This window comes from Doryrhamphus excisus, chromosome 6, assembly GCF_030265055.1.
Source record: "Doryrhamphus excisus isolate RoL2022-K1 chromosome 6, RoL_Dexc_1.0, whole genome shotgun sequence".
NCBI classification, from domain to species: domain Eukaryota; kingdom Metazoa; phylum Chordata; class Actinopteri; order Syngnathiformes; family Syngnathidae; genus Doryrhamphus; species Doryrhamphus excisus.
In genome coordinates this window covers 3,334,496-3,356,073 of record NC_080471.1, presented here as the reverse complement: position 1 = coordinate 3,356,073, position 21,578 = coordinate 3,334,496, and the positions used below count along the sequence as shown (strand labels likewise).

The following is a 21,578-nucleotide window of genomic DNA, read 5'->3' as shown; positions in this document are numbered from 1 at the left end:
TTTGATGAAGGATGAGCAATATGCTGTTTTGATAGCGTGTCAACTGTTGGTTAGTTGACAGTCTCGAGCAAAATTCAACGGTGTATATTTTAGAAAGGTGGACTTAAGACGTATTTTCTAAGAATAATGTCGTTTGATGGATAATAAACAAGTAGCATCACGTTTCAAAGTTCATAGATAGCGAGCACCTAACAGGAAATTTGACAGCCTTCAATATAAAAGCACATACTTTCAAAGTTAGTGGCAAAATGTTCTGCTAAATTGTTGACTTATTTCAAGAATTTGGATTTCAAATTTGATTTGTTTTAATATAAATAAATGCATTATTTTTAAGTACTTGTTGTTGTAATGGTAGTACTTTATTTTGAAAGCAATACCAGCCAACATGACGACGAACTTGACGCTGATTTGGGATCAGTTGATTCCCTCTGGAAAAAGAAGTGAATCTGGACCATGACGTCACTTCCTTCACTCCGAGCGTTCTGTAGGATTTATTATTCCCCCTCGGAACTTTTTCTTCGCCTCTTTTAGTGACCTTTTTCTAGACTTTTCCCCCCAGCTTAAACAGTAACCGACCAAAAATGTCGCCTCCTTCTCGACGGCTTCAGACGAAGCCAGTGATCACCTGCCTGAAGACTTTCCTCATCTCCTACAGCCTTATTTTCTGGGTGAGTTGCGGCCATGTCGATGATGTGGAGAGAAGGGGGGGTCAAGAAGCCAGCTAGCGGCAACAATGGGCTTTAAGCCGCTAGCAATACTTGCTCACGACCAATAAACTAAACAAGGAAACATTTGTCGGGTTTGTGGTAATATATCACTCTTTTAAAAGTAACTGTAGTGACTTTTCAAAACTTTGCTGCCGAGGTTTTTGATCAAGAAACAGTCCTTAAAAACCCGCACATGATGACGTCACAAAGTGTGGAAATACATTTGTTTACCTTTGACTTTATTCAGGTAGATAGGGAGAAAAACATACACGGTGAGGTATAATGTTTTGATTGTGACATTTTCTTTAATCTATACACTCATCAAGTCGTTTAGTTGCCCCTTTTGTCACAGCACTAAGTACACAAATGAAGTACAAATCCATCCTCGTTATCATGACGGGTGAGCTGGAACCTATTCCAGCTGACTTTGGTTAGCTTTGGTAAACACAGGGTAGTATATGTAACATGCAGTCATTCACAGTGAAGGCCCATTTAGAGGCACCATTTAGCATAACATGCATGGTTAGAATGTGGAATGGAAACACACAGCAACATAGGATATGTGAACACATTAACAACAAATCAAGTAAAAATACATATTTTTTCTGTATTTCAGAAGTATCTTCTATTTTACTAAACTTAAAATAATGTATAATATCTCAAATTAGTCAAACACCAAAATCATTTAAGATTTCTAATGTTAGAATCAGAAGTGGTAAAGTTTGAATATACAAACATTTAGAGGCCGGGAAGTGCAGCAGCTTAAAAAAAAAAAACCAAATATATATATATATATGTATGTGTATAGATATATATGTATGTAAGTTGCTGTATTTGTTCACTTATTTAATTGATTTGATTAATCAGTTGTACTTTCTGAGAGACTGTGCTACACTTTGAAAAGCCCCGGCCTATGGTGATAGTAGGGCCTTCATACTGATAAAGGAAACAAAGTTGATGGCTATCTTGACCGTTTACGGGGATTTGCAGTTAAAATAACAACAAAACTGTTAACAATGGAGATTGATAATAATATTTGGGTACTTCTTTGAATGGTATACTGCGAAAGTGGCTTTGTGCTCAACAAAACCAAAGTTAAATGCTACTTCAACGGTGGTAATTAACTTACTTTGTCAAGCCAGGTTCTTGACTTTGTGCTCAGTGTGCATTCACATTAAAGGGTACGTTTGATGTCATATTCTACTTGTCAAAAGCAAAGCGATCCCAGCCAGTGTATTTGACATTAGATAAGCACATATTTATGATGGAGCGTGATCAGGAGTAGGTTTGGCCAATATTTTTTATATTAAGGAAGGTGTAGGGAAGTAACAGTAACCCGCCTCTTCCCAAACAGGTTGAAATGACGATAAACATCGGCGAAGGGTGGCGGAACCTCGGCGTGTGAATGGAAGCTAATAGGGTTAGCTTTGTTTAGCATGCTAGTGTGGTCGTGTGCAAGATTTAAATACAAAATAAATCAATTGGAGTAAGAGTTGTTGTCAGGGCATTCAATCCATCTCGGGTGGACTGTTCAGATTGCCTGCTCGGTGAGAGGAAAGGCATCTTCCAAGACAACCTGATCAATCGTTGTGATCGATTGAATGCCCTGAGAATAAATGAGAACTGTCTTTTTTTCTTCCAAATATAGTATGTCTATTGTTTTCTTATCTTACTGCTAGTAATGATCAAATACCGCACCACGCTGTGACCACTAGGAGGCAGTGTTGGTGTCTTTTGTGGACACCAACACTGCCTCCTAGTGGTATAATGAATATTAACTTATATTCATTGTATTATATATTACATACATATGTCCGCTAACACTGGCCCATTTGATATTTCATATTGCATTTTATTCCTAATGCACGGCTCAACAAGTGAGCAAATGTTGTGTATTCCTTCAGCTGAAATTTGATATCTCTTATAATTTCAATCAAGGAATGCTAGAGGATTAATATGACCTCAAAGTAGCCACTCCCGTCAAATTAGTCTTTCTCCTACATCCACCGTGTTGTCAATAAATGGTGATGCCATCTCCGAATGAGCTACACGGCAGCGCTTCCATAGCCGATTTTAAGATGAAAGCCTCGACATAACCTGGTTAGGACGAGGTTATGAGTTTAGCCCAAGTTACCATGGTGATGTAAGAGCGCCACCTTTGTTGAACAGGCAAGTCCGGCTTTACACACCTCACTCACCCACTAACTTATCCCAGCTTTGTAGTGCCCCCCCGCCCGCCCTGGGTTGTTTTTGGTCCTGTTTTTTATTTTCATACCATGCAATCTGCAGCTGACAGTTCAGTGCTTTTTTTCTGTGTGTTTTATGGCTTCTGGAGCCATTAGTGTGACAAAGCCTTTAGGGAAGCTGCTAGAGATAATGTTTTAGGGCAGCTTTGTTGAAGCATACAGTAGTCCAAAATGTCAGCCTAAAGATGAATTTGTAGGTGTGCGTCTATGCTTTGGTCCATATAATGTCTATTATTTATGTATGTCATCCTCACCCTGGTTGTCTTCCTCAGTTCACGGGCATGATCCTGCTGGCAGTGGGTGTGTGGGGGAAGGTCAACTTGGAGGCGTACATCGTGCTGGCTACAGACGAGACCACCAATGCACCATACGTCCTCATCGGAACCGGCGCCGCCATCATTATTTTCGGCCTGTTTGGTTGCTTTGCTACATGCCGTGGCAGCCCGTGGATGCTCAAACTGGTCAGTGAAGGAAGTCCGGCCGGCCAGTACTTTTATGGTAAATTGTGTATAAAACCTCCCCCCCCCCCCCCCCCCCCTCCAACAGTATGCCATGTTCTTGACCGTGGTGTTCCTGGCAGAGCTTGTGGCCGGTATATCAGGCTTCATCTTCAGGCATGAGGTGAGTTATTGGTGCCAGAACATGTGTGTGTCTTTTCAAATTAAATTAAGCAGATTACGAGATCATCATCTGTGGTTTGAACTCCTGCAGATAAAAGCTAAATTGGGCAGCGCGTACAAAAATGCAGTGAAGTCGTACAACAGCACCGAAAGCAGCAGAACCGCGGTGGACGTCATCCAGAGGACTGTGAGTGGGAAGTTTGGCTATGTATTTGTGGCTGGATCTTAAACAATGGGATTGTTGCATGAAGCCTGCCAAAATGGTCCAAAAAAGGTCAGCTCTATTTGACGGACTTTTCTTATGCTCGTGTGTTGTCCTTTTCAGTTACATTGCTGCGGTGTGAAAAATTACACAGACTGGGCTGACACAGACTACTTTAAAGACAAGGGAATCCCTGCCAGCTGCTGCAAAGTCAACACCAACTGTTCCCCGGAAAACCTGAAAGACCTGGAGAAGGCCCAGAATGAAGTGTACACGACCGTGAGTTAAGAATTTTGTTGTTTGTCTGACTTGGGGCGTACGTTTCTTTATATTGTTACAATGATGGGACTTTTTAAAGGGACTGTATGTATTGCATTTTTTTCAAACACCACCACCACCGGCTAGCATGTGTTACCAATAGTGTTTTAAAGGAACATTTTGTCTACATTTTCACAATTACAAGTTAAACTGCATAAAAAGTGTAGTACATTTTTGTGTGCCCAAAAAAAGCTGCCGTTCATGGCTGTCAATCGCATACAAGTCATCGTGGGTCCACACACACTTGAAAGCCGTGTCAGAGAGGTGACCAACATTCATGTTGTTAGGAGCTATGCTGTATGGGTAGAGTTCCTTTCATGACTTTTTTAACATTCAATTCAGAGGAATACAGAGAAATTACTTAGCCCTTGTTTTAGTAAAAAAAAATGGTGTAAACAGTGTTTGCCCCATTTCTGATTTTTTTGTCACACTGAAATGTTTAAGATCATCAAACAAATATAAATATTAGATAATGACAAAAAATGAACACAAAATGTTGTTTTTAACTGAAACTTTTTATTTTTAAGGGAAAACAAATTCCAAACCTCCAAGGTTCTATGTGAAAAAGTCAGTGCCTGAGATGCTCTGGCATGACCGTAAAAAAATCCTCCAATGTGTCTGAATTACAACAATTCTCCAAAATGAATGGGCAAAAATTCCTCCCCAGCGCTGTAAGAGACTCATTGTGAGTTATGGGAAAACGCTTGATTGCAGTTCATGCTAATAGTGGCCCAACTATTAGTATTAGGTTTAGGGTGCAATCACCTTTTCACCAAGGTTTGGATTTTTGTTTTCCCTTAATAATAAAAAGTTCATTTCAAAACCACATTTTGTGTTCAGTTGTGTTGTCATTGTCTAATATTTACATTTGTTTGATGATCTGAAACATTATTGTGCCCAGCGACTGGTTGGCAACCAGTCCAGGGTGTACCCCACCTCTGGCCCGAAGTCAGCTGGGATAGGCTCCAGCATACCCCTGCAACCCGAGTGACAATAAGCGGCATAGAAAACGGATGGAGGGATCTGAAAGAAATGAGGGAGGGGGCAACACTTGTCACAGTACTGCATGGAAAGACTAATTTTACCAGCATGGAGAACCTCACTCTTTCCACTTAACATCAGTGTGTTGCAGTATAACACTTATAATATCTAGTTTAAATGGTCCTGCACCCAACTTTGATTTACTATAACTTACTTTGACATGCTTTCCAGCATTAGCATTATTGTATAATATATGGTGGATTGTATACCAGGATTTGTACTTCCTCCAGGAATTGGGTCTCTGCAATGTAGTCCATTATGCATCCATTACATCAAGAAGAAAGACAACACAATATAATCTTGCGTATGCGAACATTTGATCAAATTCCATATGGTTGGCCATCAACTTTGTCAGTATGTTCAAATCTTTCCGTCTCCATGCAAACAACTTTCAGTCAGTGATGTTTTTGTGCCCTGCAGGGCTGCTTTGCGCTAGTGACTAACGTGATGGAGTCCAACCTGGGGATCATAGCTGGCATCTCCTTTGGAATCGCTTTCTTCCAGGTACGTTACCTTGCTTTGCGTGGATTACAGGTTATGGTTGGGCTGGCTCATTTTGGCAAAATCAAGGCTATTATGACATCCACCGAGACTGAGCTGTGTAAAAACTTACACAACTTACACGCAATATACGTAGCACAGATGGAAATCACATATCCGGTTACAGAAACACTAAATAAATAGAATAAAACATATACAATGCTGTTATATTTGAATGTAAACAACCATAAGCAGTGATGGATGAAAGCCTATTCCAGCTGTATTTCCTTGGATTTCCAAAACTGTTTTAATTTATTCCACCCACAGCCCTCCTCTGGGCACGCCCACGCCGCTGTAATTGGTCCCACTCAGCTTGTACAGCTAACAGCTTGTACCCGTGCATGCCCAGAAAGGATGTTAGAAAAAACTGAAGTTCAGAGCCATCCCAAATGTCTTTCAGGTCTGACTTTCAAATGCACAAACCTCATTATTTGAAACTTTGGTATCATTTAAACTCGAGAATACAGCATTCTAACTACATTTATAGGTCACAAAAGTAGAAAAAGCATAATTGGTCCACTTTAATAATGTTTTGGCGAGTATTGCTGCCATATAATATAATAATAGAGCTAAGGATGCACGCATAAAATTAGGCGAGATGTCTTGCGTTCCCGGTATGGATTGTGTAGTGACAACGTCCCTCATTGCTTACCAAACCAGGATTCCACCATTCTACTTGTGGTATATTTGTATGAGAAATCAATAAGGCACATTTATGATGAAAACCAATCAATATTCATCAATGAATTTCTCTACTCAGCTCATTGGAATATTCCTGGCGTGCTGCTTGTCTCGATACATCACAAACAACCAGTACGAGATGGTCTAAGTGCGGACACGTCGCCTGTCGGTAAGACACTTCATTGCATGGTGTTAGCGAGCAATTAAAAAATAAAGCTTTGTCTTTCAAAGGCTACTTGACGTGCTGCCCCCGACTGACTGACCCTCCTGTGATTTTAAACCTTTTTAGAGTGACAAAGCAAACATTGCTGCTTTTTTACCCACTCACACGGTGTACGGCAGAGGAGCAGAAGGGAATTTTGTAAAGGGAATGTAATGAGGAAAAGGTAGCTTCCCCCTCAATAAGGGACCCCAAGCATTTCACTTTGTTTACTTAAAGAACGAATCTCATATGTAACGTTTATTATGTAGATCTTCTCTGCTAGAGTACCTCTCACTGTGTTTCCATGTATTGTCTTTGAAAAATGCAGTTGCCTTGTTTTGTCATGTTGATACAATGTAAGTAAAATCCGATAAGATGACCAAGGAATGTGTGTGCGTACATAACGTACCAACGACATAACCCACATCATATCAAAGTCATCAGTGTTTCATTGCTTTGCTTTGTGAAATCTTGGAAGAAAATAAATGTGAATTCACTCAAACATTCAAGTGACATTATTTAAGCAATTCACTAAAATATACACCAAATGTATTATTATTATCATTATTAGCTATTTTTTGAGTCATTTAATTACTAACTAGCCAAAAGAGATTTTCCATCACTTCCTGTTGAAGTGGGATTGCTGCTGCATTGTTATCAGTGCTTTTGGCCTACATTGTTACTTTTCCTGACTACAGAGCCTAACCACAATTCCAGGATTCTTTGCTGATAACCTCTGCTTGAATATCATCCGGCGTGAGGTACTTCTTTTTTGGGGTGGGGAAAGTGATTGAGGCGAGCCAGCCAGGCCAACTGACGCTGATGAGTAAATCAAAGCAATTACAATGCAACAGTCTGAGGACACCAGTTCCTTAGACCAGTCCCAGGAAACGAAGATGTTGGAGGCGATGGATGGGATGAGCTAGCAAGAACATGACTTGCTGAAGGAGATACACCAATCATTGTATCACAGACCAACGGGGAGACAATCCAGAGCAAAGTGGGAAGATAAAAGGAAAGAAAAGATCAAGGACATACCTGAATCACAGAGAGACATCACAACCAAAACAATTCCCAGAATATGGTCAAAAGAGCTGAGGGTGGCCCCACTCCATACTTCAAGGAACGCCATCCATTTTCTATAGCGCTTATTCTCTTTAGGGTCAAAGTGGTGTGCTGGAGCCTATCCCAGGGTACATCCTGGACTGGTCACCAGCCTATCACACTTACATTCATTATATGTTGACAATTTAGACGTGCATGTTTTTGGAACGTAAAATCCACATGGAGATTCGAACACAGATCTTCCCGATCTCCTGACTGTGTGGCCAACATGCAAACCACTCAAGAAGGAGAAAACAGTCCTATGTGAAGCAAGTGCCAAGACAAAAAGGTCAGCTCTAAAGAAAAATACATATAAATACATGAAATCGTAAATGAAGGGAAGAGTGGATGACAAATTTATCAAATATATGAGCAAAGCCCATGAATGATGTGATCGGGAGTGACTCTGGGGGTGAAATGACCTCAATAGAGAAACAGGTGGCCAACTTTGGAAGTGAACATGAACATCAAAACATGCATTTTTATTAGCATCAAAAATAATGTGACACGACAAAATCTTCACAATGAAAATGATATTTCCAGAAAACAATTCTAAAACCACTCCTGTGTTTATTTTTGACTATTTACTGAATAGGTTATTTTCTTACACGTTAATTATTCCTTCCTCATTGCAGGAAGTAATGACTGAGACGCGTAGAAGGGCTCTGCTTTCTCCTAATACTAAAACCAAGCCATTAATCTGTTTTTAACCGGTATACAATAAATGAAAGTGCAAGTGTAAACGATCCAGTATGACCTTTACCAGCTGAGTCTAATGACGTTGATGGCGATATGGTTCCACCTCACGTTTGATTGACGCTGTTAAAGTCACCTGTGCTTGCATTGAACGCCACATTTCCGACTGAGCGAGTGACTTGAACATGCTAACAGCATGAAAGACATAAAGAGACGACGCTTATGTAAACGTTACGATACATTTGCTCAAGCAAACAAACGCCGGGTGGCGCTCATGTAAAACAAGTCGACATGAGACGTCACGTTCAAACAACACAAGGATACTGTGGAGGCAGATTTGACCCCAAAAAAGGCGCATTGTCAAAGTAGTTTTTACAAAAGTTGTCTTAGTAGTTTTAGGGGGGAAAAGTGTATTGTTTACTATAATGTGCTTTTGTTAAAAGGCACTGACAAGACAAAGAGTAAAGAATTTAACGGCTAATGCGCTTTGATCGGCAAGTGAATCGTGATTGGCTCAAACCGGATCAGACGCTCTCAAGACTTGCCCTCATCCCTCTCGTTGGCCAATTGCCTCACCGTAAACTGGCGGGTGGGCGGGATTTCGAGGGAGTTTCCGCTCTGCAACCGCTGTCGGCTGCGGGGTATAAAAGCCGGATCCAGGCGGCTTGACAGGCGAGGAAATTCTTACTTTCCTTCACGGCGGGTGGTTAACGGTTCCCTTATTTATTTTTAGAACCCACTTGGATTTAAGCCACCACAACACCCGGAAACATCTCGCCATACTACCAAGCAAAATCAGGTGGGTGTTTTTTGGAAGCACGAATTTTTATGTAGCAAGTCAAGGTCATCCGAGCTGCTCGATGAAAGACAATTTAGTTTGCGAGTAGGCCATGCTTCCGCGGACCTGATTTTGATCCATATCGTGTCCTTCCTTCAGTGCAGATCTCAGCCTGTCCACCCTAAACGCCACCTGCCAGCCACACTGCAACCAAGCCAAACCGAAAGCCTTCAGCCATGATGCAGATCAGCAGCGACTCCGCCACCAACAAGCACTCCCTCATCAACGTCATGCACCGCTTCATCGCGGCTGCCAACAACATGGATGAGACCATCATGGTGCCCAGCCTGCTCCGAGACATGCCCCTGGAGGAGCAGGCGGCCAGCCAGGTGGAGACCAACAACAACGAGGAAAACACGCCATGTAACAAGCAGCAGAGGGACATGTACGAGCACTACCTCCTCCTCAAGTCCATCAAGAATGATATGGAGTGGGGCCTCCTCAAGCGGGAGATGAGCAGTGGCGCCAGCTTCCTGGAGATGGCGGTCAAGCAGGAAGAGCAACAGCCTGTCACCAGGGAGATGCCCCTGGATGACAACGCAGACCTGGAGCACCAGTTCCACTTCCACCTGCGAGGACTCTTTGGGGTTCTATCCAAGCTCACCTTGCAAGCGGACCACCTCACCAATAGATACAAGCGTGAGATTGGAGGGGGAAACTTCATGAGATAGAAATCACCACCTTTTTTTTTTCCCTCTCTTCCTACCCTGGGACTTGATGGGGATGTCATGGGAACGGGCCCTCCTTCTCTTTTCCTCCTGGAGCATCAACACTCCAGCCTCCCTGTCCTCCTTCAACCAGTGACGCCTGCAGCACATCGCCCTGGCTGAGGAAGACCCTTCAGTGCTGGGTTGAGGTTAAAGTGTCCAGATGAAGCACAGTTCCTGCTTTGTCCATTGCAAATGTCACTGTGGGTCTGAGCGTGAATAAAAGGTTTGACTGTAGGAGAAATTGAATGCTGGTTATTCTGTCCCTCCTTTCTTGTGGTTTAACTTGAAAAAAATGCTGTTTTAATGCTGAGCTAAAAGGGCTCCTGACGTACTATTACTGTTAACATGGTGTGCCTTGACTCATTTTCTGTTCATTTGCATCCCGTTGTAACTGCTTCAGCAAGGTCTTACGGCTCATCTTGTTTGTCCTAAAATGTTTATTTTATAACGTGCAAATAAATAATTGGAAACTTTTCTTTGGCTTTTGTTTTTGCTGAGTAGCAGAAGCGGCCCTGTATGCGCTCTAATGGTGTTGTGTAAAGCCCTTACGGGGTTATGCTATGTGGGGCAGGTATAGCGGCTTTGGGAGGAGGCTGATGGGGGATTTACTGAGGATTTACTAACAGGAGAGTCTCCTAGTTTAGCACACTTCAGTTAAACACTGCTTTGAAATGGGCACGCGCAGCCTTTTCATTAGGTACACCAGCTGACTGCCCAATTTGGCAATACTTTGTTTTGGGATGAGTGACAACATTGAGCTTTTTTCTGGTTATGTTTATAGCTAATTGTTGCTAGGCAGACTTAGTTTTCATGAAGCACACAAAGTTAAAACAGTGGCTGGTTGCCCTGCAGCCTTTGCATTAGGTCCACCAGCTCAGACAGGTGCACAATGATGCAGAATATCAGTTAACCGCAAAGACGAGATGATTGTAACTTGTAGAACATGTAGTAAATCTAAGTAGCTTTTTCTTGGTCATACCTGGTACTTGGTCAGTACCACTTGTTGCTAGGCAGAGTTCATTTTCAGTTAAGTTGCTGCAAACTAACACCGCTCAACTCTATTATTGCCATTGTAAGGTTTGCGTCACCTTCAAAACCATTGTATTTGTTTATGCAAAAGCATTCTTTTGACTGTGTGAAGTACCGTGTGTACTTAGTGTCGCCTGAGGTATTTTATTCAAATACAGCTACAGGATAGATGTCTCGATGGTTTAAGTGCTGAGTCAAGCATTAATAAATAAACTATTCCCCTGCCTTCGTCCAACAGTTGGTCATAAAGAGTCAAGTGCCCTGACGTGCCACATGTTAAGATAGCGCCTTTCATTCGGAACGGCAATAAATTTGGATTATAAATAGCATCAATGTGGAGGCGACCTTTAAAACATCTAAAAGACACTTTAGGAAGGCTGTCAATCACTCTGTGACAATGTGCCTACGTGCTGAGTAATGAAAAGATGAGACATTAAAGGGACCCAATGCACAGTGTGTTTCATCTAGCCATCATTCACGACCCCTCCCCTTAGCAACAGCTTCACAGAGGCTAACCAATTGGCTCGCATTGGCCCAACGTGATGGTAGTCTCATGAAGGGCGTCCAAGAAGTGAGGACGGACAGTCTGCGTCCTTGCTGACCCTTTTATCCGGGGCAAGCTGAGTTATTATTTCTTTTTTATGGAGCGCACAATTGGCAAAATGGCTGCTTCGGTCAGCCAAGCCCCCTTTTTGGGGTAAACTGGGTCAACAAACTAGTGACAGCTGGCCCAGGCAGGGGACATGCACAGACACGGGCTTTGGTAGTCCTTTGCATAATAAATAAAGTAGGTTAACACAAATACAAGAATATTTGATGGTAAATTTCCATAATTATTACTACAATACAGTATACATATACGTATATAATATATACAGCATATAGTTGGGTATATATTAGGTATATTAAACAGTCTGCATTAAGGTGGCACTGTTTTCCATACATTCTTGTATGTATTTTACTGTTAATACAGAGCAGTGAGGTTATTATATTATGTATAATAATAATATATTATAATAATATATATATATTATATAATAATATATATAATATATTATGTATAAATAAAATTAACCACAGTTAATTCAGACCTATTCATACCTGTCCAAGCATTCTGCCTAGCAACAAGTGGACATTCTCAAACGTGGTCCTCCAGCGCCACCTATAGGCTGCAAACAACTTAGAGTTTTGCACCAGTGGGCAGCGAGGCGGTGGGACTGCGTAGTAGCTTATCAACTGAAGACACCAGAGATAGGCTAGCTGCTGTGCTACATGTTATCCATGAGACGCTCAGGTGCAGTGCAGCTTCCGACCAGGTGGTGGCGGTAATGTGTCAGTCAGTTGTTTAACAAGCTCACAGAAGATCAGAAGAAGACATACAACTACAACTAGCAATGGATACGTTTTTTAAAACGAAAAATTGAAGACAAAAGTGGCGCCACCCCCCCCCCCCCCTCCAAAGACTCAATTTTTACGTAAGTACATCCTGACTTCAAGTGCGGTTTAGTAAATGGAGGAAGTGAAGCAGAGCCGCCATCCCAGAGTATGGAGTGTGGTCTGACGCTATCTAACACTTAACAACAGCAGTAACATCTAAATATTGGTCTTTTTTATTCACATTGTTTTTGCTTGATATCTTCCATGATTTATTAGCAAAAGTTTATACGGGTTTAATAATCTTTGTGTTGATGACATTTTGTCATGTCATTCATTCATTTTCTACCGCTTTTCCTCACGAGGGTCGCGGGGGTGCTGGAGCCTATCCCAGCTGTCTTGGGGCGAGAGGCGGGGTACACCCTGGACTGGTGGCCAGCCAATCCCAGGGCACATATAGACAAACAACCATTCACACTCACATTCATACCTATGGACAATTTGGAGTGGCCAATTAACCTAGCATGTTTTTGGAATGTGGGAGGAAACCGGAGTACCCGGAGAAAACCCACGCATGCACGGGGAGAACATGCAAACTCCACACAGAGATGGCCCAGGGTGGGGATTGGACCCTGGTCTCCTAGCTGTGAGGTCTGCGCGCTAACCACGAGACCGCCGTGCCGCCCGTCATGTCATGTTATTATTCCTTAAACTTTATTCAGGTTTTAGCTAGTTAGCTTGTTAAACTGTGAGTTTAAACTATGAGATCAATGAAATCAAAACAGTGTTAATATTTAATATGCTACTCCAAAATCGGGGCTCGATGTCAAAAAGGTTAAGAACCCCTGACTTGAAGTACGGCAGAGCCTCAAAAGTCCAACCAAATCCATCCCATCATACTGGTTGACTTCCATAGCATCCAAAATACTAAAGTTGCAGTATGAAGTGGTGGTATTCCAAACACCTTCATTCATTGTACAGGCAATGTAAGTAACATATGTATTAACATTCTTAATAAGTCAAATGTTTTTTCTTCATTCAGTCATTTTCTATGCCACTTGTCTTCACTAGCGGTGTATGCTGGAGCCTATCCCAGCTGGCTTTGGGTGGGAGTCTGGGTACACCCTGGACTGGTCACCAGCCAATCACAGGGCACATATAGACAAACAACCATTCACACTCACATTCATACCTATGGACAATTTGGAGTCACCAATGAACATGTTTTTGGAATGTGTGAGGAAACCGGAGTACCTGGAGAAAACCCACACAAGGACAACATGCAAATTCCACACAGAGATTCCCAAATGGAGATACAAACCCAGATCTTCCATATGTCTGGAAGAGCCAGGTTTAAATAATCTGTCTTTAGTTGGGATTTAAGGAGCATCCATGGAGCATAAAGCGGGTGGAAGTGGAGAGTTCCAGATCCCAGGAGCAGACACAGCAATCACCCCATTTGGACCTGGAGACCACTAGGGTTATTTGCTGAGAGGAGCTCAGTGCCCTAATTGGCTGGTAAACGGTCAGCAGGTCTGATAAATAGGATGGAGAAACAAATGAAAACACCTTAAAATCCACCCGGAATTGAACTGGCAGCCAGTGCAGAGAGGAAGAAATATGGAGATGTTTTGAAATGCTCTTTCACTTTGACACGGTTTACACATTTACCTACTGACGACGCAGCATCAGGAGCAACTGGGAGTTCAGTATCTTGCCCAAGGGTACTTGGACATGCTCACGGCAGGCGACCACTCGAGCGCACCGCCCCAAGGTGTTGGAGAGGAGTATTTTGGACCAGCGGAAGTCTGTGGAGAAGGGATTGATTTAGTCCAATATGGAGGCCGTTACAGTGGTCCATCCTGGAACTGATGATGGCATGAATGGACAGAAAAGGTTTGACCCTTGACGAGAGCCTAAGCTGGAACCACTCGTCCACTGTACGGCCATGATAAGAAAGAAGTTAACCATCATAAAAGGAATTCTGATGATGGTTTGACCTCCATGACTTTTTTCTCCAAATTGTGCCACTTTTGAGGCGTTTGAAAAAGGTGATTCCAGCGTTGTTATGTCGCTGCGTTACCACTGTTTTCCATGTAGAAACACCATTGACACCATTTCTGTTTTATTGCAGTTTGCATGCCCAAACACGACAACAAGCCTCCCAGTTGAAGTGGCGTGACGCTGGTGTTCTGTACACGAGGCAGCTCTGCTCATGTCTTTGGGAAACCTGAGAGCAAAGGTTTGCCGGGCAGAGCGGAGGGATGTGTTTCGCCATGTCTCCGTTGCCGTAACACGCCCTCGGTGGACGCTGCAGTGTTGCAATGTAACCAGTGTTCCGCATGGCGCTGCATGATTGCACACTTGGCAGAAAAGTCACCCGTCTGGTAGATAGACGCTTCTTTTCATCTGAAAATACTATTTGCTAAGCGATGTTGACTGTTGTTAAAAGACAACAAGGCAGCAACAAAGGCTCTCGCCCCCCCCATGCAAACCCGGAGTTCACATGAGTCGGTGGGCATGCTGGGCTTGACGCCAGTGTCCCCATTTCCTGTTGCCATTGTGCAGCCCTGAGACAAATTCACAAATTGACCTACACATGGATTCAAGGTGACTTGATCCCAAATGCAGAGACGACACGGGGCTAATTAAAATCGAGTGAGATTTGAATATGAAATATTTTTGCACAGCCTGGTGCTGGTGGGGCAGTGCGGCCCTTGCCCCTTGGCCCTCATGCAGAGCTGATAACCGCGCTGCTGTGCCTACGTGACGGGCAGAGTCCTGCTGACTTTAGGAGTCAAGCCAGGCCAAGCTGCTGCAGCAGGGAGCATCATAATGATATTGTAAATAAAGCATCATATCTTTGTGTTTGGAGCCGTGCTGGCACACCGTCATGGCTCTTATCTGCACCTTCAGTCAACACGCCCTGTGTGCTTTCTAATGTACAAACACAGGAAGGAGAGCAGTCGAGATGGTTTTAGTCCAAAGCCAGTTGCAGCAGCTCCAGTGTGGAGCAACGCGGCGCACGGCATGCTGTGCGTTCGGGTCTGAAATGGTCTCATAGAACGCGTCATTGTGCACTCCTCGCTTCGGCCTTCACAATACACCGCCTTGTGCGGCGGACGTAATGACAAGCAGTGCTGATGTCATTAAAGTTCGTGTGCGTCCTCCCTGACCTCACTAGACCATCACAAGATGGACCACAATGTGGTTCTCACCCTCAGGCACATCAGCTGTAATAAGCTGTAAATTCTGTCTGCACAAAAATAACCAAGGGAGACCTCCTCCAAGGCCTCCATGCGGCTCCATCTGCTGTATCTGCTAGGTCATTGCACCTAGCAAAAGTCGCTACAAATATCCTCAAAGTTTTATCATTATTAGAAAAATGGTCCGTGACATAGCGCACAGGCCACACAGCTAGGAGACCTGAGTTTGATTCCACCCTCGGCCATCTCTGTGTGGAGTTTGCATGTTCTCCCCGTGCATGCGTGGGTTTTCTACGGGTACTCCGGTTTCCTCCCACATTCCAAAAACATGCTAGGTTAATTAGCCACTCCAAATTGTCCATAGGTATGAATGTGAGTGTGAATGGTTGTTTGTCTATATGCGCCCTGTGATTGGCTGGCCACCAGTCCAGGGTTGGGACTGGGATAGGCTCCAGCACGCCTGTGACCCTTGTGAGGATAAGTGGTAGAAAATGAATGAATGATCCGTGGCATGTTAACCAATGAATAATAAAGTCCTGCTCATGCCCATGTTGTTGCCCAGGATGTTTTGCTAGATAGAGGCCGTGTTTTTCAACCGACGTTACTCAAATTTGACCTCACCTCCTTTGTTTACACCACATTGCGCAGACATACATAAGAGACAGCTGTGTTAGCATAGCAAGCTATCACGCTAATCAGTTTTGTTTGGTTCTTTCAACTTTTTCCTGACCGAGTCACCACAGTGGATCCTTTTGAGCCCTTTAAATTCCGGATGCCCTTCCTGACGAATACCCATGGTGCTTACTAGTGGAGAATCCAAGCTGAGGCATCCGCTCCAAAGTCCAGAACGCTAACCGCCACGCCACGGTGGGTCTCTACCACGCTAACCAGTTAGCATTCCAATATACTTAGTCTAAAGGGTGTGGTCCATTGTTCATTTTTAAATGGCTCATGGAAAAATTGTGCGTCACGTAAGGAGAAAAAGTATAAATATTCATTTATACATTTAATTAATGAAAACACTAATTATAATATTTGGTGCCTATATCACAAAGCTGACACAAAGTTTTGTCTTTAAATTAGCGATGTCCGATATTGGCTTTTTTGCCAAAAACCAAAATACCGATACGGTCCAACGCTTTTTTTTTTCTTTCCGATACCGATATCAGCCGATACCGATATTAATAACATGACATATCTCCTGTGGTGGAATGAACATGTGTGTTGTATGCAGCATTTTTAAAATATGATCAGGAAAAAATCAGATACGGATATCAACCAATGTTGCATTTTGATAACAACATTGGGCTGATAATCATCGGCATTGGATATCTCTACTTTAAATGTATAAAACCTATTTTGTTGCCTTTTAAAAAAAATAAAATACAATTTTTAGTTGTTTTTCAATTTCTTCTTTATTTCCCAGAATGTCCCTCCATGATCATAATTTGCATTGATGTTCTTACTGTCAATCAAGCCTGAACATTTTGAGTTCAGGTTGTGGTTTCTGCAGCAACCCTGCTAACGATACTCTAATGGTTGTTTCAGTTGGGATGTTCCTTTACACGCAGCAATGATACAGTTGCATGAGAACGTATCGCTGCCAGCAGCTGTGCATGCTGGAACATTGTGTTCTCCTCCGTAAAGGCGAACCTCCACCACACTTGAGCCTAAGGAGGCACCACCCTGCTCACTCTTGAGCACGTCTGCTGTTGTGTTTGGGTTCCAAATGCTATTTATCTTTTGTATTTTTTCTTGTTGTGATTATGTGCATTAGTGTGTATTAACTAGTTGTGATTAATGAAATACAAAGCATGTCAGCTGACCCACCACGGTCCGTCTGCAGGCTTGGATCTTTATGTTCCCTCCGGATGCTATATGAGGAAAGAATGCATATGCTTATGTAAGAGCTAACATATGGGCGTGGAGTCCTGCCTGACAAAGAGACGGTCATGGACGCACACACACTTTGCTGCAGTGTGCACTACCCTCTCTCTCTCTCACACACACACACACACACACACACACACACGTTGACAAAAGTGGGCAAGATCACAAAGTTCACCATCGTACAATGGCCGCCTCCATTGCAGCTGCACACTCTTTATAATCTAATCTGCAGCACCAGTGGCAAACAATAGCATGGCTCTGTACGTGTGTACGTGTGTGTGTGTGTGTGTGTGTGTGTGTGTGTGTGTGTGTGTGCATGAATGCCAAGGTCTGTTTTGTCCAAGGAGCTGTTGCCAAGCTTTTTTTGGTGGATTGTATACAATCCAGGCTGCACCGCAGACGAGTGGTTACCGGGCAGGCCACACAGCCAGGAGACCCAAGTTCGATTCCACCCTCGGCCATCTCTGTGTGGAGTTTGCATGTTCTCCCCTCCTCTCTGGAGTACGTGGGTTTTCTCCGCGTACTCCATAGGTATGAATGTGAGTGTGAATGGTTGTTTGTCTATATGTACCCTGTGATTGGCTGGCAACCAGTCCAGGGTGTACCCCGCCTCTCGCCCCAAGACAGCTGGGATAGGCTCCAGCACCCCCGCAACCCTGGTAAGGATAAGCGGTAGAAAATGAATGAATGAATGCCATCCACACCAACATGTAGATATAAGTTTGATGCTTGTCTTTGAATCTGAGTTATTCCCAAATAAGGCTTCTTCTCAGATGTCGTTGCTGTGCCTTCTTTATCATCAAGCAAGAAAAAAAAGAAAAAAATTAGTCAGCACAAACAGCACCATCATTTTAGCCGCTTTTACCCTCTAAATTTGTCAACGTTTTACCAGGAAGTGGAAATTGGGATTCCCTCAGATGCAATTTGGCTAATACGTATTAGTTGGCTAATATGTATTAGATTAGTTCTGTACTAATCATTGGAGTGTATGCCAGTTAGCATCTGCCCCGGTTAGCATGCTTTTCTGTTAACATCAAAAATGTATGCCAAAATTGTGTCCGGTTTTTAGCATAGAATATGTCATGTTGTTATTATTATATTAAAACACTTCATTCATTTAACTTCATTTGGTCTTCATCTCTTTTATCTTTATTTATATGCAGTCCTGCCAACAATGCAACATGCTAACAAAGGCAGGGCTCTACATTAAAAACCAAAATGACTTGCCCATGGGGAATCCTTAAGGTGAGAACTACTTGCCCCAACTTGCCCCATGTAAAATGAAAAGACTGCCATAATGATATCATGTCATTTTTTGTGGCATCACATGAGAATCTCAAATAAATAAAATAATATAATAAATAATACCTTACACATGGTAGTCGTAGTAAGCAGTGATATTTATAAGTTGTGCACCACAATGAAACATTAGACACATTTGTGTACTAGTAAAGTGTTTTTAATCCAGAAAAAAATGCTCAATGGTCAAACAATAATTTGTGAAGCAAAGGTGATAAAAATCCACAGAGAAATGGAAGCGCTAGATTTTGTAGCTTGTGCAAAATCAGCACTTGGTATTGGATCTAATGGGTGGTGTTTCATTGTGACCACTTCAAATTGTCACAGCAATGTGATTCACTCACCTGTGCCATCATTTGATTTGCTGACGCTAATAAAATACTTGTTTAGGAGGCACTGCTTCATCACTTTTTGCTGTTTTCCTTCACAAGTTGTTGAAGAATTAGACCATGTTGGCAGGGACGCCATGATAGATGTTTTCCTAGTCAAACCATCGCTGATTGGTTGATCGCGAACAACGGGTGTGACCGCGGTCTAAATAAACGATTCTGATTGGTCCATTTCAAGATTTGCAAGGATTGGTTTGCAAATTACCACCGGAATTACGCAGTCCGTGTTTTACCAACACCCAACAAGAACCGCTTTAAAAAAAACTCTTGGCAGTATGGCATGCTAAAGTACACTTGCCCGACGGGAATATCACTGATTGGATTTACTTGCCCCAATTTTGGTTTAACTTGCCCCGGGCCATCGGTACATCGTTATTGTCGAGCCCTGAAAGGTTATGTTTACCTTCTATGAGGAAGTGACTGTTCCAAAGACACAATGTGGCAGCGAGATCAACATCTTCCCTTTAACATCATCTTCCTGTTTTTGACTTATTACTTGAATCCAATAGTTTCTCATCTTCTTTATCAAAATGCCGCCACTTTCATTCAACCTTCTTTGGCTCCATTTTAGGTTACTGAGGAGAGAAACACGATTTCATTGAAGAAATGGCAAAACAGGATGGTGGTGGTCTTGCTGCCTCATCTCATCTTTGGGTTGGTGACATTGTGAGTGTGTGTTAACAGTTGGATTTTATTTTTCTTGACATGTTATGACTTTATTTTCCATAACATTTTGACTTCATTCACAACTTTATTCACGACTTTGTACAGTCGTCCCTCGCAATATCAGGGTTCAATGATCTCTCCCTCGCTACATTGAGTATTTTCCAGAAAGTGAATGAATAAATCACTGTTTTGTGGGCGACTATGGCCTATTATTTGTCAAAATATATTGGAGTACAAGTAATATAACACAAAACATTGAGACATTATGTTCAACATGATAGAGTGAAAAAAAGGTCTTTTTTCCAAGGCTAACTGGTTAGCTGAGCTGCGGGATGAAAATGGCCCCCAAGCGCTACTTGGGACAGCCCTGTTTCCCTGCATATTGTATAACAAGTGAGCCAATTAGTAGTGTGTATGCAGGCTGGTTGCTTGGACGAGGTCAAGGCGCCCAAGTGTGGACTCAGTGTGGACGCTGCTTGTTGATTTGCGTCAGATTCCACACCATTAGATATGGCGACGTTGCATAAAGGAGCAAAATACGTGGCTGCTGATGAGGCTGACGTGTTGGATTCACGGAAGCCACTTAATGCTCAAAGCAAACAAAAAAAGCTTTTTGCTGTCTTTGAAAGCTTTCTAGGCTCTTTATATTTCATTCATGAAGTGTTTGCTGTCACTGCGTTAACATTCTGGTCAGCAGGATGCTTTGGGACGCCAGAAAGAGAAGGACTTCCTCTTCTTTTTCTTTTTTTTTAACTCCAGATCAGACGGTTACATAAGTAGTCACTTAACACATGTCCTCTGTGAACTCAGGGCTCAGTAAGATGCATTCTGCAAGTAAAGAGCGTCTTCAAGGCATGCTGGGCCATTTAGTGTATAAAATACTGATAGTTGATAATATAGTGGCAATGTCATCTACTAGCAACAACACATTATGGCTAATGCAGGTTTTGGGGTTGATATTTAATACAATGCAGGGATTCAAATGCTAAATAATTGTGGAGGGTGTCCAAGCGGCAGATGGGAGGACCTTCAGCTTGAGAAAAATAAAGAAGAAAGATTTATTTTTAGACATGCTCAGCCACTGTCAATTATTATCCATCCATGTTCTATGTCGCTTATCCTCCAGGGGGCCACGGGGTATGCTGGAGCCTATCCCAGCTGTCTTTGGGCGAGATGACACATTCATACCTATTGACAATTTGGAGTCGCCATGCTTGTTTTTGGAATGTGCACCTGGAGAAAACCCACGTGTGTTCAGGGAGAACATACAAACTCCACACAGAGATGCTGATTATTCATTCATTCATTCATTTTCGACCGCTTATCCTCACGAGGGTCGCGGGGGTGCTGGAGCCTATCCCAGCTGTCTTTGGGCGTGAGGCGGGGTACACCCTGGACTGGTGGCCAGCCAATCCCAGGGCACATATAGACAAACAACCATTCACACTCACATTCATACCTATGGACAATTTGGAGTGGCCAATTAACCTAGCATGTTTTTGGAATGTGGGAGGAAACCGGAGTACCCGGAGAAAACCCACGCATGCACGGGGAGAACATGCAAACTCCACACAGAGATGGCCGAGGGGGGAATTTATTCAATTATCCAATTATTGTCTATTTTAATATTCGTTTATATTTAATGCAGAGCAGGAATTTAATTGCACTACCATCCAGCACTTATAAAGTGTGATGAAAAAAACAATTAAAAAAGCTTTTATTGTCAAATATCCTAAGCTACACTAAATTGTACTGTTTTGTTGATATTTGTTATATACAGTTACAATTAAATTAATTATTATTAATTAAAAATAAAATTC

The 21,578-nt window shown here is 42.6% G+C and overlaps 2 protein-coding genes across 4 annotated transcripts; both read left to right on the top strand.

The window, feature by feature from the left end:
- Nucleotides 1-430: 430 nt before the first annotated feature.
- Nucleotides 431-7,060, top strand: tspan7 (tetraspanin 7). 2 transcript variants are annotated; one of them, XM_058075305.1, is made up of 8 exons: nt 431-668; nt 3,226-3,414; nt 3,500-3,574; nt 3,665-3,760; nt 3,899-4,054; nt 5,555-5,638; nt 6,435-6,520; nt 6,587-7,060. In XM_058075305.1, the coding sequence occupies exons 1-7, from the start codon at nt 582-584 to the stop codon at nt 6,501-6,503; spliced, it is 756 nt and encodes a 251-aa protein (XP_057931288.1). In that variant the 5' UTR covers nt 431-581; the 3' UTR covers nt 6,504-6,520; nt 6,587-7,060. The 2 variants fall into 2 exon arrangements, with proteins under 2 accessions (XP_057931288.1, XP_057931287.1); XM_058075304.1 differs by having other exon boundaries at nt 434-668; nt 6,435-6,524.
- Nucleotides 7,061-8,987: 1,927 nt separating this feature from the next.
- On the top strand, nt 8,988-10,379 carry mid1ip1l (MID1 interacting protein 1, like). Of its 2 annotated transcripts, none has more exons than XM_058075306.1 (2): nt 8,988-9,156; nt 9,295-10,379. In XM_058075306.1, exon 2 carries the CDS (start codon nt 9,372-9,374, stop codon nt 9,864-9,866), a length of 495 nt encoding a protein of 164 aa, XP_057931289.1. In that variant the 5' UTR covers nt 8,988-9,156; nt 9,295-9,371; the 3' UTR covers nt 9,867-10,379. The 2 variants fall into 2 exon arrangements, with proteins under 2 accessions (XP_057931289.1, XP_057931290.1); XM_058075307.1 differs by having other exon boundaries at nt 8,990-9,156; nt 9,300-10,379.
- The last annotated feature ends 11,199 nt before the right edge of the window (nt 10,380-21,578 follow it).

Excerpts from the sequence above, each read along its gene's own strand:
- tspan7 (XM_058075305.1), top strand. The coding sequence starts at position 582 with ATGTCGCCTCCTTCTCGACGGCTTCAGACGAAGCCAGTGATCACCTGC. Across the intron at positions 4,055-5,554 it reads AGAATGAAGTGTACACGACC|GGCTGCTTTGCGCTAGTGAC; the intron begins GTGAGTTAAGAA and ends TGTGCCCTGCAG. Across the intron at positions 5,639-6,434 it reads TTGGAATCGCTTTCTTCCAG|CTCATTGGAATATTCCTGGC; the intron begins GTACGTTACCTT and ends TTCTCTACTCAG.
- mid1ip1l (XM_058075306.1), top strand. The coding sequence starts at position 9,372 with ATGATGCAGATCAGCAGCGACTCCGCCACCAACAAGCACTCCCTCATC.